At 42.1% G+C, this 17,795-nt stretch overlaps 1 protein-coding gene across 1 annotated transcript in view; it reads right to left on the bottom strand.

The window, feature by feature from the left end:
* Positions 1-17,542, bottom strand: part of LOC5571658 (meiosis regulator and mRNA stability factor 1) — a 67,224-nt gene extending 49,682 nt beyond the window's left edge. The window contains exons 1-2 of the mRNA XM_001653694.2: positions 17,251-17,542; positions 17,033-17,187 (exon numbers count right to left, since the gene is read on the bottom strand). Of these exons, the coding sequence (XP_001653744.2) occupies positions 17,033-17,176 (144 nt within the window). The 5' untranslated portion in view covers positions 17,177-17,187; positions 17,251-17,542. The remainder of the gene's footprint in view (positions 1-17,032; positions 17,188-17,250) is intronic.
* Positions 17,543-17,795: the final 253 nt, after the last annotated feature.

Genomic DNA, 17,795 nt, shown 5'->3' with positions numbered 1-17,795 from the left:
AAATAAAAATGGTGATTCCACTCTATCAAAAGCATTTCCCATGACAAAAGAAATCAAAATGTTGTAAGAAATTGAATTATTCGTCAAATTAAATAAATTCTCATGTTTTGTTTTTTTTCTGTTAACTGTTCATAGAGTAAGAAATAAATTTCTTTCCGTGTACCCTACAACATAGGATCCACGAAGCTTTCATTCAAGTTTTACTAGTGCTGCCACCTCATTGTCAAAAAAGCTCGATTTAGTCAAAAAAGCTCGACATGATATGAAATCAAAAGCCCGCGCGTGTTATACAAATTGCATATTGATTGGTGGATTGACCTAATCATGTTAATTTCTTTCTGCACAATTTCCACTCCTGTGGAAAATTCCATCCTTTTTCAAATTTCCAATCAGGAAAAGGCTTCTTAAAAGTTGTACAGCTTGCAGACAAACTGCGTCGTAGCTTTTAGGTCTAAACCAATTTGTATCGCGAGCGTCGTTTCATTTAAAGTGGAGTGCTCGAATTGACAAGTCGATATTTTGTCGGAGTGATTCTAGAAGAAAATTCAAATTGTAAAGGTGTATTAGCTTCAAACTGAAATCGAAGTAATTTCCGGGAAAGTACTTTATTCAGTGAATGTATAAATTAAACAAACATTCAATTACAGGTTTTTTATAAGTTGTTTAGTGAAGAACCGTGTGACAACCACGTGTGCCTTAATAGTGGTTTAGTTCAGGTAAGCCATTATTATTTCGACCTTAAGTGAAGCAATAAGTGAAATTTTAACGTTGAATAGGCTTTGCCCATCCAACGTGGGCGGTTCCTCCGGAGTTGGTCCATATTTTTCCAGGACGAAGTGGAAGCAAGCCAGACCAGAACTGTCAGTCCACGTGGTTCGAGTTGGCAGACCGAATTAGACTCTGCGGTGCCGTAGCGATCAACCGTTGGCGCGCAGAAAAGATAGACATTGAGCGGAGACACTGTAGCATCGGTGTAAAAGTGTACAATCCGAATCGGGCTAGCAATACTGCTCGAATTAAGATCCGTTTAGTCAAGTGGGACGATATCGAGCCTCGTCCACGTGCTCGTCACTCCACTAGACAGAGACGCATCTACCCTGAGTTCATCGTCGCCCACGGATCGTGCCAGTGTTTGCTCTATGGTAAGTCAAAGGTAATCTCACCGCCAATAATCAAACCACCTCTCGAACATCGACTGGACTTCCAAGCTTGGCAACGAAACCACTGTAACTAATCGCCCAAGGACAGCGTGGGAGCCGCAACGTTTCCGGCTTACGGTCAGACTAGTTTATTGCCTAAGAAGAAAGAAATACTATTTTTAGTAAAAGGTTCAAACATAAGCCAGTACAGTTAGCCGTGACGTCACAAAATAAAGAGTAGGGTTTTCTTGAACTGAATCGATTCGAATAATAAACTGGTTCCTCTTATATGTGAAGCTTATAACAAACCTGATCAGTCAAATTTTAAATGCGAAGCTTGATGAGAAATAAATGTTACTTCGAATTCAGTTCTCCCTCCACTAGTTCGTGACGTCATTTAAAGTGAAACTTTCGCAAATTGGTTGGTCTAGTTAGCAAAGACACAACTCGACTGCTCGACTGTACGATTTTTTCTTTAGTTATACATTTTTTGTCGGATTTACTAGTCGTTAGTAAAGTTTGCTTCATTGGTTGGGTCAATTTGTACACAATTCGGTCCGTTATTAACTGTTGGCCTGCTCTGAGATAGCGGTCTCATGCCGGGATCTAAATCCGAAGTAACGGTCCTTCAATTAGAAGGTGGCGCGTAAGCCGTTAGCTTTACGATACAGAAAGGATTGTTACAATGTCTTCTAGCACAAGTTACTTCAACTATGTTTCTTCTGGGATTGGCGCATTATTTATTTAAACAGATCAGATCAGGCATTAGTTCATTCAACCTTTCTTTCAATGTTCTTGTGATTATTTAATGATCAAAATTCAAAAGAATCAGTCGACGATATCCTTCTATCCTATTGTTAGAATTCTTTTTTCTAACCAAAACAATCATTCCATCACATATTTTTTTTCTCCATGTTTTCATCACTTGCACAATTTATAACAGCTGTCATTTCTGTCTTCACAGTACTCCAACCATCCATTAAAAAAACTTTTCCGGCAACCCGTCTAACCCTGGTGCTGTTTTTGAAGCACTGGTTTTAATTGCATGATAAACTTCATCTGGTTTAAAAATCCAAAAAAAGACCACGTAATATATAGACAATCCCTCAACAAACATCATTATTTGTCGAGAATTATTTTGAGTAATTGCCAAGCACACGACGTTACTTATAATTATTAAGCTCAACCTTGTATGCGTGTAAACTAGAAAGGTTAGGGAAAGTTTTTGGATTCGACTATTGAGTAAACATGTTAAACATGTTAACTGGTGGAATTTCAAATAATGTTCTTAAAAAACTTATTGATTAATTTCTGGCTGATTTATTGGTATAAGAATTGAAAGTAGAAAGTAGAACAAAGTTGTAGCGAAACTATTGATTTTTTTTCCTAACACAACATTACTTCTAGCCTAATACTATAACGACTTTTTGTTATAGTTTCGGAAGATTCTTTTTTCTTGAAAAATTTGTTGACAAAAGTCAGTCGCATTTAGCTGTGAAATGTTCTGCGTAGTATCTAAAAGAGATGGATGAGCAGTTTTGAATAAATGTCTAGTGGAGTTGTTGAAGAAGTCATAAGGAGTAATAGAATTCCAAGTGAATTATTAGTAGGAATAGTGGAAACATTTTCTGTTGACGAATTTTAAAAAATGCATGCTTAATTGATAAGGCATCAAAAGATTTTTCCTGTGTATTTGAGTTTGAATTATGAACTGATTCATTGTTGATGTTTTTCAAGAATTCCTCCTATTGCTGCTTCTGGCAAAATTACAAGTGGCCCAGGTATAAACAACATTTTGTTACATCTTTAAGAACGAAAATACCATTCGTAAAAAAAAACAAGTCGGGCTTTTGCGGAACCAGAGGAAAAAAATCAGTATAGTCTATAGAAATTCGAACATGGATCCTTCTATCAACCACTCTTGGAGTCCATCTTTAAATGTTTTTCATAACCATCTTTAACATTCTGCTGAAATTGCCATCTAGAGTTAAGCCTAAAGATTCTCTATGTTTTCTATAAAAACTCATAAATTGTTTTGTAAAACCTTTTATTTGTCAACTAATAAATTAGCATTAACATTAACCTTTTCGCACAAATTCGTAGGTGGTACAGTCCTAGACCATTGTATGAGGGTTGCCTCCTTCTCGTCCGTTACCAAAGTCAGAAATTTGGGATTGACCTCTAACTCTTAGACAAGATTGACGCATCCTCCAATAGTCAAGAGCTGTCCTAACAACGTCTTTTCGAAAGCAGGGGAAAGGGAAAGGATGATTGATTGAACACCTACTTAAGAGCACTTACTTACTTAGCATGTCCAAAACAACTTGGAACTATTGAGAACCAGAGCTACAGGTCCAAAGCCCTGATAAAGGTGGATGATTGTGATGGCTATAATCGTGGCCATCATGTAAAGAACAAGCGGACAATGCTGTATCGTGTCAGCAACGAGGAAGCAGCCCCTCTAGCACGATGTAGGCAGCGCAACCCTGGATAGGTGGCCTATCGAAGACTCTTCACCAACCAAGAAACGCAAAAGTAGAGTAAACGGATTGCTTGTATGGCAACAGACTCGGCTACGAATAAAGGACAACGATACGAAAGTCAGATCTTGGAACGTGAGAATTTTGAATGAACTCGCGTGTGAATTGAATTAAATTACTTTTTTTAAAGAGATTTTCTGCCGTAAGTAGGTTCATCCCCACTACGGAACCGCGTGTGTTGGGCTCCTGGCATGTGAACTGCATAATGTCGGCGTGAACCTGACAACTATTCAGGAAATTCACTGGCCGAAAACCGGAGAACGTGAAATCCCATCGCCGGCACTTCATTCCAGTACCACATCTATTACAGCAGCGGCGGCGGAGCAGAACGTGGAGTTGGCTTCATAATGATTGGGAAGCAGATGAAGCAAGTTATTCGGTTGAAACCGGTAAGCGACCGAATCAACTATAGCCTGATCAGCACATATCAAGCGTGTGCTAGAATAAGGGCGTAAGTCGCATGATCGAATTCTCTTCATCGATCTTCTCTTATGTGAATAAAGGTGACAAGATGCGGGTTTGTTAGCATTTTTTCACTGTAGGACGCTAGGCAACGATACAACCTTGCGTCTTGAAGTGAAAAAATGTTGACAAACTGGCGTCTTGTCCTTTTTATTCACAGAAGAAAGGATCGATGAAGGGAAATCGATCATGTGACTTACGCCCTTCTTCTAGAACACGCTTGATATGCGTCAACGAACGATAAGCCCGATGACACGAAGGATGAGTTCTATGAGAGCCTAGGTAAGGCCTACGGAGAGTTCCCAAACCAAGATGTCAATATAATCATCGGCGACGCAAATGCGTAGATAGAGAAAGACGATTTCTTCCGACCTATCATTGCCTACATTCCGTTACCAATGATTATGGCCTGCGGCTAGTAACCTTCGCTGCTGCTAGAGGGATGGCAATCAGCAGTACCTACGTCGCACGAAAGGATATCCGCCATCACACCAAGCGAGACCCGAGTGGCGATGCCTGCTTCCAAATCCTTCCGAAACCCCAATTAGCGACTCGGATCATTATCTAGTCGTAGCTTTAATTCGGGCGCAGTTATCCAGCGTCACGAGTTCCAGAATCAACAGAACGCTGCGCTTCAATATACAACGTTTGTCGACTGATGAGGTATCTGCACAGTACCGCCAGCAGCTAAACGAGCAGTTGGGAAGAATAAACATTTCCGGAGATGTAGACAGCCTGTGGGACCCTATCCAAGAAGCTGTGACAGCAACGGCGCGGAAAGTTATTGATACTGAAGCGCAAGACAGCATGAACCGGAACGATATGCGGAGATTTCATGCAACGGCCAATGGCGCATGGCACAATACCGTACCAGGGACAGCAGGGACGACAGTCCAGGGGCTTAACGGACCCCCCCCCCCCCCAGGACCTCTGCGAGTTGGGGAGTTGCCCAGGATGTGGTGAAGTTCGCAGTGGGCTCTGATGAACCTTCATAAAAACCACAAAAATCCGAATGCAACTCTGTCACAGCGACCGGTGCCGCTTAAAGTACTCTAGCCCAAACTAACAGGAGTGCCAACCGGCACATCAGGATTGATACCAGTGAGATCCTGATTATGGCATACTGGTCGCGATACAAACGGACAAGGCATGGAATTACGAGTAGGAGTGCTTCGAGCACATTGGGACCAACGCCAGTACGGCCCCAATTATGTATACTGGCAGCGCACGACAAAGGACAAGTAACGGTATATGTACTGGATAATATGCTTTGAGGCTGACAGCGGCGACATTCTACTCCCTTAGTAGGGTCGGGTGACACTGGCCCGAAACGGCGAGTGGGTTAATGGCGCAGGCTGCCCCCGTCCCGTAAAACCGTGGCAGGCCTTAGAGTACGTTCCAAATCCGTCGCCTGGTTGTTTCAACTGGGCGGGAGTAGGCTCAGATGCCATTACCTGACCTGCGCCGATCCGGCTCTGAACATAACCCCATAAAGGACTATGTCAACCCTAGCATGGCCTCCCTGCTTGCATAGATAACCATGGGATTATAAAGGCGACTATTCCAGCGGAGATGGATAGCGGCTCTTAGGGGGACCCATAAGAGATGATCAACTAAAACAAACAACTAGCGGAATGTGAAGGAGAGGCTTCTGCACCTATCAGTAACCGGCTAAGGTTTCCGCCAAGGAAGGAGGCGACCAACTTTATTGAAAACAGTGTGGGCAAAAGCCTAGATACTGTGACGACGGCAGGCACTGGCCGCTCCAGTGCAACATGTGTGGTGACCGATGGCCCGGGACTAATCGAGGCCATGGATCGCAATAGGGAGTACCTCCCTAAAATGCAGGTAGCTGCTGAGCAACTTGATGTCATCATCGAATATGTTAAAAGCAAAACAAATATCAGCAAAGACTTGAAAACAAGTGTACTGAAATTGCGACAATCAGTCCTAGCTGCAAAGCAGGACTACTAGAAAGCCAAGGAACAACTGGGCAAGGTAGAAGGCCAAAAAGACACTAGGTCGTGTCAGACCGAAGTGTTTTCCTTCACAGGCAACGCGAATATATCTGATGATATTATTCGATACGCGATGCGGAAGAGGGAAGTTTCCGGGGATGAATACGTGGCGAAAAGACGTATGGTTGCTAAGGGAAAAGTGACCTACGCGGCCGTCCTCCAAAGCGGAAAAGCTGGCACGAGCCAAGCCCCGCGATCAAGAGGACATGGCAACAAAGGAGAAGCCAACACCAATCCTAAGGCCAAGAAAAAGGAGCCACGGGTTAACCGGAACCAGGCAGTGCATCCACAGGAACCACGGGCGCAAGGCAACAGCAACCCGTGGATACGAGTTGGAAATAAGAAAAAACAGAGGAAACCGAAAACGGAGCCCAAGGAGAGCGCTAAACCGAAAACAGCGAAACGTAGGAATTTAGGCGAAGCCCTCGTTATCAAAACGGAGGAAGCAAAATACGCCGAGGTTCTGAAGGCGATGCGAAGCACAGAGAAGCTATCGCCATTGGGCGCAGACGTGCGAAGCATAAGGCGAACTAGGATTGGTGAAATGATCCTAGTCTTAAAGAAGGACGCCAAGGAAAAGGGTGCAGTCTATAAGCAACTGGCACAAGAAGTACTTGGTGACGAGGTTGATGTAAGATCCCTTACTGCTGAAGCGACTCTCCAGTGTAAAAATCTGGATGAGGTCACCGATGCAGCGGAGGTCTCGGCTGCCCTCAAAGAGCAGTGTGACATCGACGTAGCCAGTAAGGCCATCCACCTTAGAAAGGGCCCGCAGGGCACCCAGGTGGCGGCGATCAGGCTGCCGGTCGCAGAGGCCAACAAAGCGAAGAACTTGGGCATACTCAAGGTAGGCTGGTCGGTTTGCCGGCTGAGCATACAACAGCCTCCTGAAGTTTGCTTCAAGTGTTTCGGGAAGGGCCATAAGTCGTGGAATTGCAATGGTCCCGACAGAAGTAAGATGTGCAGAAAATGCGGCGCTGAAGGCCATAGGGCAAGCAATTGTAAGCAAATCGCTAAGTGCCTAATATGTGTCGACAGAGCAGACAACGGACACTTAACGGGCGGACCCAAATGTCCGGGCACAAGCGGAGTATCAAAGCAGCCAAAACGGAAGTAACACAGTTACATTTAAACCACTGTGATGCAGCCCAGCAGCTGCTTTGGCAGTCAGTCTCGGAAACCAAGACTGACGTGGTGTTATTATCGGACCCATACCGCATACCAGCCAACAACGGGAACTGGGTGGCGGATAGGTCTCAACAGCTAGCAGCTATAGGGACGACAGGACGATACCCAATCCAAGAAGTAGTCTCTAGCTCAAATGACGGTTTTGCGATAGCAAAAATCAACGGCGTGTTCTATTGCAGTTGTTACGCGCCCCCAAGGTGGTCGATTGGAGAATTTTCCCACATGGTTGACAGAATGATGGCCGAACTAGCTAATCGGCAGCCAGTAGTGATAGCTGGCGACTTTAATGCATGGGCAGTGGAGTGGGGTAGCCGCTGCACCAATCAAAGAGGCCAGCTATTGTTGGAATCCCTGGCCGCATTAAATGTAGAGCTGGCAAATGTGGGTACAGTGAGTACCTTCCGCAGAAATGGTGCAGAATCGATCATCGACGTGACGTTTTGTAGTCCTAACCTTTTAGGTACCATGAACTGGCGCGTTGATGACGGTTATACTCATAGCGATCATCAATCGATTCGCTATAGTATAATACCAGGCGGGCAGAAGGCAGCGCGATGTAACTCGACCCAAGCCCGAGGATGGAAAACAGCGCGCTTCGACGGCGAAGTATTCACTGAAGCCCTGAGGCGCGAACGAAACACTCTGGACCTAAACGGTGAAGAGCTAGTTGCTATGATATCACGAGCGTGTGATGCTTCCATGCCGAGAAAAGCCCCTCCTAGAGAGAACAGGCCGCCAGTGTATTGGTGGTGCGAATCAATTGCAAATCTTCGAGCAATCTGCCTTCGGGCTAGACGAAGAATGCAACGCGCACGCACAGAAGCACAAAGAGAGGAACGCGGTGCAGCATTCAGAGAGGCAAAGTTGGCTCTCAAAAAGGAAATCAAGAGTCGAAAACGGGCATGCTTTGAAAGTCTATGCGAGAGTGCCAATTCTAGTCCATGGGGTGACGCCTACAGAGTGGTAATGGCTAAGACCAAAGGAGCCATAGCGCCCCAAGAGAAATCGCCCGAGTTGCTGCGATCGATAATTGATGTACTCTTCCCACACCATCCCATAAGCCCATGGCCCCCAGCGCCGTATGCGGCAGATGAAGGAGAAGAAGTGGCGAGAGTGACGAACGAAGAGCTGGCAGAAGTCGTGAAATCATTCGCGTCAAACAAGGCACCGGGACCCGATGGTATCCCGAATGTTGCCTTAAAAGCGGCAGTGAACACGGATCCGGACATGTTCAGAACCACGATGCAACGCTGCATTGATCAAGGAATCTTCCCGGATGTATGGAAGCGACAGAAATTGGTGCTACTACCAAAGGCGGGGAAACCACCAGGTGACCCGTCGGCGTATAGACCTATCTGTCTACTAGATACGACGGGCAAGTTATTGGAGAGGTTGATTCTCAACAGACTAGTACCGTATACGGAGAGTGCGGACGGCCTGTCCAACAACCAGTTTGGATTCAGAAAAGGTAAATCTACTCTGGACGCCATCCAGTCGGTCGTTCAAACAGCTGAGGTGGCAATCGAGCATAAAAGGAGCGGCATCCGTTACTGCGCGGTTGTCACTCTGGATGTGAAGAATGCGTTCAACAGCGCAAGCTGGGAAGCAATAGCACACGCGCTTCACCGCCTCAAGGTACCGGTGCAGTTGTGTAAGCTTCTAGAAAGCTATTTTGATGGTAGGATTCTACTGTATGACACAGAGGAGGGCAGAAAAGCGTTCGAATTACCGCGGGAGTACCTCAAGGTTCAATCCTGGGCCCGCTGTTATGGAATGCGATGTACGATGACGTACTGAGGCTGCCCCTTCCGACGGGTGTTAATATTGTTGGCTTCGCCGACGATATCACCCTAGTGGTCTATGGTGAATCGATGGAGGAAGTAGAGTTGACAGCAGCGCACTTTATTTCCCTGGTTGAGGAATGGATGAAGTCTAGGAAACTAGGACTGGCCCGTCACAAGACTGAGGTGGTGGTGGTCAACAACCGCAGGTCCGAGCAACGGGCGCTTATCTCGGTAGGTGATTGCACCATAGAGTCCAAGCGATCCCTTAGGCATCTTGGGGTAATGATCGATGACAAGCTGAGCTTCGCTAGCCACGTTGAATATGCCTGTAAAAGGGCATCTACGGCTATAGCGGCGCTTTCGAGGATGATGTCTAACAGTTCTGCTGTAATTGCCAGCAAACGCAAGCTGCTGGCAAGCGTGGCGCTATCCATACTAAGGTATGGAGGACCAATCTGGTCAAAAGCGCTTAGAACGAACAGAAACTAAAGCGGTTGGAAAGCACGTACAGGATAATGTGCTTAAGAGTAGCAAGTTCATACCGGACGGTATCTAAAGAGGCCGTGTGCATCATAGCCGGGATGACGCCCATCGGGCTCATCATCAAGGAAGATGTTCAATGCTTCAACCAAAGGGGTACCAGAGGAGTCCGCGACACGTGTTAAGAGGAAACGCTCAGAAGCTGGCAGCAGGAATGGGATAACTCCACTAAGGGTAGATGCACCCATCGACTAATACCAAATGTGTCAGATTGGTATGGTAGAAGCCATGGGGAAGTGAACTTCCACCTGACGCAGTTTCTGTCAGGACATGGTTGCTATAGACAGTACCTGCATAGGTTCGGGCACTCAGAATCTCCTGCGTGCCCCAATTGTGCTGGTGTAGAGGAAACAGCGGAGCATGTCGTGTTCGATTGCCCCCGTTTCATTGTTGTGAGAGGTCGCATGCTCACTACATGCGGAGGGGACACGTCCCCCGACAATATTATAGAGAGAATGTGTGCGGATGCCGAGTGCTGGAATGCAGTAACTACGGCTGTCACTCACATTATGTTAGAATTGCAGCGTCTATGGCGCGCCGACCAAGAGTTGGCTGCAGAGGATTAGCCCTGCCGAGGCTGGTCCCTTGTAACATTGTTTAAGTCGGCTAGGAGAAGCAGTTTGCCTAGGCTACTTCTGCTACACGTGTTGTGCTATATGCACTGGTCCCTTCCCGAAGAAATACCGTAAGGTGGTTCCGGGGAGATGAGGGTCTGAGTCCAAGGGTCATGTCGATGCACTGTTCACCACTTGAGCAATTCTAAATGAATTGCTCATGCACAGTGCATAGGCTGGTTTTAGCGGGTCGTCGTTGGTGCGTCATCCCCGCATTCCCTGAGTTATCTTCTCAGGGGATCTGTTTGCAGATTTCCCCCTTGTAAGAAACAAAAAAAAAAACAATACCGTACCAGTGCCCACTATATGCAATGATTGAGAAGTGAATTTACTGACCGATAAAACGGAGGTAGCTGCCAGGTGGGAGGAACACTTTTTGTTGAACGGTGAAAATGGAAATGAAGTGAGAAACAGGATGAGCATTGATAATGACGATGAAACTATGGACCCACCGACCATAGGAGAGGTTAAAAAGGCTGTCAGCGAGCTGAAAAACTGTAAGGCTGCTGGGAAGGACGAGATCCCGGTCGAACTTCTCAAGCACGCAAGTGTACAGATTTACCAGTCGATCCATCGAGTAGTTCTGAAGGTATGGGAGGATGAAGAAATGCGGACGATATCGATTTGATTGGAATTGATTGCATCTCAGTGGAGGAGGCCTTTGTGCCTCTGAAGAGGGAGACAGCGAGGATAGGCCTGACCATTAATTCTACCAAAACGAAGTACATGGTTGCAGGTAGAGATAGAGTCAGGCTTGGTGGCGTAGGTGCTGAGGTAGTGTTTAATGGGGATGTGTTTGAAGTTGTTCAAGAATTTGTTTACCTTGAAACACTTGTGACATGTGACAACGACGTTTCCCGCGAAGTGAAAAAACATGTTGCGGCTGCGACTAGGGCCTTTTACGGACTACGTAACCAGCTTAGGTCCCGCAACTTGCAAACAGAAACAAAATGTGCCCTGTATAAAACATTCATTCTTCCATTGATTCTTCGGGCACGAAGCTTGGACGTTGGAAGAGACATACCAGAAAGTCTTAGGTGTTTTCGAGCGTTAAGTACTGCGGACAATACTCGGTGGGAAACTCGAAAATGGTGTGTGGTTCAGACGCATGAATCGCTAGTTATATCAAGCGTATAAAGGTGCAAATATTATTATCCGTGTAAAATACGACAAACTTCAGTGGGCTGGTCACCTAGTGCAAAGAAGACGTGGAAATGCGTGGAAGACCACGAATACGCTGGCTGTACGCAGTGGAAGAGGACCTGGCGACCCTAAACGTTCGTGGAAACTGGAGAAGTATCGCTTAAGACCGATGAAGATGGAGCTCTACAATACGCCCGGCCATCGCGTAACGCTACGCTGTAGCCAGCAAGGTATCAAGGTAGATGGGTAAGGTAAGTAAATGGCCAATATGCTTGCTTTTTGGTTAGCAGACTGCCTATGCATCAGGCGTAAGAAGAGGCGTGTTATGATGGTTGAAGAAGGGAAGCGTAGGCGAACACGATTTCTTGTCCGTCTCAGGCTCTAGCAATTACTTTGAACGAATAGAAGAGAAAAGGGACGAACCTGGGATTAAAGCCATGACCTTCTGCAGAAGCGGCAGTTATTAAACCACCAACCCCGTCATTTGCGATAACTTAAAATTTGGAAATGAAATACTTTTAAATGCCAGATAAGCATGTTTGAAGTTATTTTCAAATTATGGTCAAAATTTTAGATCATTTGGAGCTCTAGAAGTCGACATCCAAGCTTCCATACTTAATAATTTTGTTTGGAAAAACGACCAATGCGTACTATATTCTATTCAGTACTGTATTTGGCCGCAATTAAAGAATTGTAACTTACTTGCAATAAAACATATCTACTGCAGAAAAGTCGAGTCTAGTACACGACACTGAAGACGGCTTTACATTTGAGCATAGCATATACTAACTGTACATATCAATGGTAGGTACTACTTGATTGATCGGAACTAATAAGAATTGCACTTCGATCCAAATGAACAAGGGGTGGGAGTTTCCGTTTACTCTCGAACTTCAAATATAGCAGATTTCATATTATTGATCAATAACGGCGCCAGCCAAGTCCTTACAGTCACTTGGGATGGGGAAAGAATGTTAGAGTGTAGAGTAAGGTGGGGAAAAAGTTCGACCTTAGTGGTATAATCAAAGTTTCCAGGAAAACAATAGCAGTTGAAACAAATCAAATACCATACAGTGAATTTTCAATACATTGGCTATAATTTGGCTGAACAAACTTGTGCCAAAATATTTACCAAATTTGAAATATAACAGTTTCAAAATTGATTGTCTTAAGCGAACTTTTGCCCCACCGGTGGGGCAAGAGTTCGAATCTAGTGTGGGGCAAAAGTTCGCTAGTAAAAACACAAAATATCGATACTTTTATGACAGGCATATTTTATACCAGCCATAAACTTATGTTTGCCGAAAAATACACACAAAATATTTATCAAAAAATTGCCCAAAACAGGGTTAGATAATTGTATTATACTCAAAAGAGCAGTTTTTCACAAAACTAAGTGGAAATGTAAAATTTTGGTGACGTTTTTCGCACGGATATGTGGATTTTAGGCAATTTGCAATTTTTTCCATGAATTTATACGTAGGTCGAACTTTTGCCCCACTATGGGCCAAAAACTTTTTTCCAAGCATTTATGCAAAAACTAATACACCTCCAAGCATCCTTATGATAGGACTAGAAACACCCTTACATAAAATATTGAAAAAGATTTTATCTTCATTTGGTTCCATGCAACGAAAGTTTAACCAAAAACTACAATATTCACGTCGAAAAACAACAAATAGCCATACATTTTCCAAGTCTTAATCGATTTTTATGATATTTGGAGTAAAAGTCTCTTACTTAAATAGCATTTCAACCACCATGACATTTATGAATTTTGTTATGAGAAATCTTAAAATGAAACTCTTGTCCCACTCGAACTTTTGTCCCACTTTACTCTAATGTTTGTTGCTTCTAGGGACCGAGAATACCTCTGCATTTTCACAATCACCACGGGAAAGGTGTTTACTGGTGAGGAAAAAAAAAGTTCTGATAGTCACCTTAAGTTGGTGATATATTATAATAAAATTAAAAATTACGCGTCGACGTTCAAAATATCGAATTAACTAAAGGTTATTTTTAGTAATGACAAGAAATGAAAGCTATGTATAATATATTTATATTTAATTATGCCGTTTATGCCGACACTTGAAGTGATAAATTATTCATAGTTTATTTGAAAAACACAAAAAAAAAAACGAATTGAAAAACTTTTTTATCTTTTTGATATTATGCAGTTTGATGTTACTGTGTGGAATAGTCATGAAATTATGAATATGAATTGTCATCAAATTTTATAAAAGGAACAGTAAAGGGTATTTTCGAGAAAACGTAACCCTGTAGTATGCCGAAGTTCATAATGTCGAACTAGGTTATTTTAAGGACGGGACGGACCTGGTTAGAGAGACGGTTAGAACACACGCCTCTTACGCCGAGGACCTGGGATCGAATCTTATCCCCGAGATAATCACAAAAAAAAATCAGTGACGACTTCCTTCGGAAGGGAAGTAAAGCCGTTGGTCCCGAGATGAACTAGCCCAGGGCAAAAAATCTCGTTTATAAAAATAAAAAAAAGGATTGAAGGCAGCCTTACAGTTGAGGTCAATATACTATCTGCCAAACGGTACAAACTCTAGTGGAATTAAATGGTATAGTACTAAATTCGTTATTTATTTATTTAAAGGTATTCCACTAAGCAGTTCGAGGGTTTATTATAATATCTACTGCAATTTATGCAACATATATCATAGATATGAAACTCAAATTACTACCGTTTAGTCTCAAACAGCGAAAATGACTCATATTACGAACAGTGGCGATTTTAAACATAAGAACAAATATTTTCCTATCATTTTGGAATGTCGAGGTTGTACAGTTCAATAGGATTGATTATCTTGTGAAGGAAGTAGAGCGATTTTTGTGAAAATCGCTACAAAAAGTCGAGTGTTCGCAATATGAGTCATGTTCGGAATTTTAGTTGAAACGGTATATTTTTTTAATCATGGACAAAACAAAAAGAGTTACGGGACAAAATGTCGAATGCCAATATGTCGATAGGACAAAACATCGAACTACTTATCATTCCAAAGGAGGATCACTCTCCCAACAAATTTTCGTTCCTTTTGTTTTGTAAGCTTTCATATTGAAGGTTTTGATACTTGGAGTATATTGTTCGTTAAACTCAAGGAAAATACGTATAGTTTATAATGAAGATTGATTATTATTGCAGTAGAAAATCATACGAAAAATACAACGATAGAACTAACTCCATTTAAGATATTCGACCCATCAATAACCAGCTTCCGTTAGAAAATTCCTGGACCATAACAATAACACAGCGTAACAAAAATTACATTTTTGTGTATCTCAAGGATCAGAATATGTGTCTCTAGTTGATTTGGGGTCATTGAATCTAATGCCGTCCTCAGAAATGTTTCAGCACGTCACAATTTTTAGCTAGTCGATTTAGATATAATTTAGTTGGAATTGCAAGATAACATATTGAATAAATTGATTTTGTCAACATGCTTGCATTCTCCACACAAAATTCTCCGTTTCATTTATATGGCAAAATACAATACTTCTTTGGACCATCGAAAACAAAATTTTAAACATCGAAAGAATTATGAACTTTCTTGATAAATATTGTGATACACATGAAGTTTGAATTATGTGGCAAATTATGCAAATAAATTGCGATACAAGCTAGCAAACTTGCATAAAAGTTTGCTGCAATGGTCCAATTTTGCATTTTCAACAGTTAATATTTCAAAAACTAGACGTGCTATGATATTCAAACGGCAATGGATTCAGCAACCGTTAATTGAGTAAATAGCGGTATTTTGGTGCTTGAGACGAAAACGTGTTCCGCAATTTAGTTGAATAAGACTGCTTCTACGTGGCTTTCTCTATAAACCCTGAAAATTGTATAATATCGTTGCATATACAGGAAATGTTGGATTTTATTACAAAAACTGTATCAAAACCTTTCATTTTCTGTATATGTAGCGATATAATACAATATTTGTGAGATTTTCATGCAAAATTGTATTAAATTCTTCCAACCACTAGATGGTAAAGTTGCTGAAATTAATATCATATGCCTGTTCTTGTAATTCCGTAATAAAAAGTTCAATTTTAACTGAGCTTCATTAAAATAAACTTAATTTAGATGTAAATTCCGTTATCTTTAATTTTTTAATTTTTAAAAGTCAAATATAATTGTTCTTCTTCTTTCTGGCGTTAGAGTAAGGTGGGGCAAAAGTACGACCTTAGTGGTATAATCAAAGTTTCCAGGAAAATAATAACAGGTGAAATAAAACAAATACCATACAGCGAACCTTCAACATATTGGCTATAACTTTGTTGAACAAACTTGTGTCCAAATATTTACCCATTTTTAGTAATAACAGTTTCAAAATTGATTGTCTTAAACGAACTTTTGCCCCATCGGTGGGGCAAAAGTTCGAATCTAGCGTGGGGCAAAAGTTCGTTGGCTAAAACACAAAATATCAATACTTTTATGCCAGGCATATTTTATACCAGCCGTAAACTTATGTTTGCTGAAAAAAACACACAAAATTTTCATCAAAAAATGGCCAAAACAGGGTTAATTGTAATACACCCAAAAAATAGCAGTTTTTCGCAAATCTAAGTAAAGATGTAAAATTTTTGTGACATTTTTCGCACGATCAGGGAAATTTCGCTTAATTTGAAGATAATATGTAGATTTCAGGAAATTTGAAAAAAATTCCGTGGGTTTATACATGGGTCGAACTTTTGCCCCGCAGATTCGAACTTTTGCCCCGCTATGGGCCAAAAATTGATTCCAAGTATTTATGGAAAAACTAATACACGTCAAATCATCCTTATGATAGGCCTAGAAACGCCCTTACATAAAATATTGAAAAATATTTTATCTTCATTTGGTTCCATGCATCGAAAGCTTGACCAAATATTACAATATTTACGTCGAAAAACAACAAATAGCCATAACTTTTCTAAATCTCAATCTATTTTTATGATATTTGGAGTGAAAGTCTCTTACTTGAATAGCATTCGAACCACCATGACATTTATAAGTTTTGATTTGATTTGAGCTAGAAATCTTAAAAAGAAACTCTTGCCCCACTCGAACTTTTTCCCCACTTTACTCTACTTTTCAACTGGGACATAGCCTGCTTCTCAGATTAGTGTTCTTATGAGCACTTCCACAGTTATTAACTGAGAGCTTTCTTTGCCGATTGACCATTTTTGCATGTGTATATCGTGTGGCAGGTACGAAGATACTCTTATGCCCTGGGAATCGAGAAAATTTCCTTTACTGAAAAGATCCTCGATCAGTGGGATTCGAACCCACGACCCTCAGCATTCATTCATTCTGAATAGCTGCGCGTTTACCGCTACGGCTATCTAGGCCCCCAAATATAATTATAAGAATCTTCAATAATTATAAGAAGTGTTCTAGCTGTAGAATAAGATGTAAACAACTGAATGCCACTGTCAAATTTCAATATCGTAAAATAATCAATAGTTTTCAAAAGGCATCATGTTTTCATAGACCGTTGAATAGATGACTATAAGTTTAAAAGAATTTAATGAGCAGGTCTGCTCTAAAACCTCCATTCGACCGAACAAAAAAAACGCCAAATTCAGTTCTCTTACCTGGTAGTTTTTGTAATACTTGGCATTTCCACCCCCGGGACCGTTGTGCCGAGAGTAATGAAGCTTTGCATTCTCCGCTGCCAGATTAGCTACCAAATCTGGTACTGTCCTGAGGGATTGGTTGAAGTAGTTGCTGTTGCTCATGATGGTCAAATCTAAAATGGTAGAGAATCCATTACATGAGAGGTACTGCTTTAAACACTAGAACAAAGACCTACCTTTTGTACGTTAGGTGAATGGTAACGTTTAACAATCGTGGCGGATGTTTAATAATTTCAGGCGAAATCAACCAACACTGACTTATAATAATTGAAATGTAAAACTAAAAAGATTCACAGTTTTAAAATATAATTGGTTGATAAATAATTGGTATAAACAATAAAATGGCACGTTTCTGACTACAACAAAGTAATACACAAAAACGGTTGCTCCTGTTCAACGCGTGACTGCATGCGAAGCAATGGATTGGTCAAACAATAGACACGAGCTCTATACCAATTGTGGACAATCAATCCATCGAGATCTCACTGGAAGTCCTAATCCCTTGTTCAAACCATACGCCGTTTCTCACTCTCTCTACAAATGACCATCCGACAATGGTGCAACGATTTTGAGTCCTCCATTCCTGGAATAGCCGAACTGTATCATAAATTACAAACAATCGATCTCGTCTCGTCCTCCGCATGCTTGTCAGTTATCCACACGGTTGATGTCTGGTAGAAGTGAGTGCAGCACACACTCGGAGACGGAATGAGCAAATTAA

This window comes from Aedes aegypti, chromosome 2, assembly GCF_002204515.2.
Source record: "Aedes aegypti strain LVP_AGWG chromosome 2, AaegL5.0 Primary Assembly, whole genome shotgun sequence".
Lineage (NCBI taxonomy): Eukaryota > Metazoa > Arthropoda > Insecta > Diptera > Culicidae > Aedes > Aedes aegypti.
This window is presented reverse-complemented; position numbering and strand designations above follow the sequence as displayed.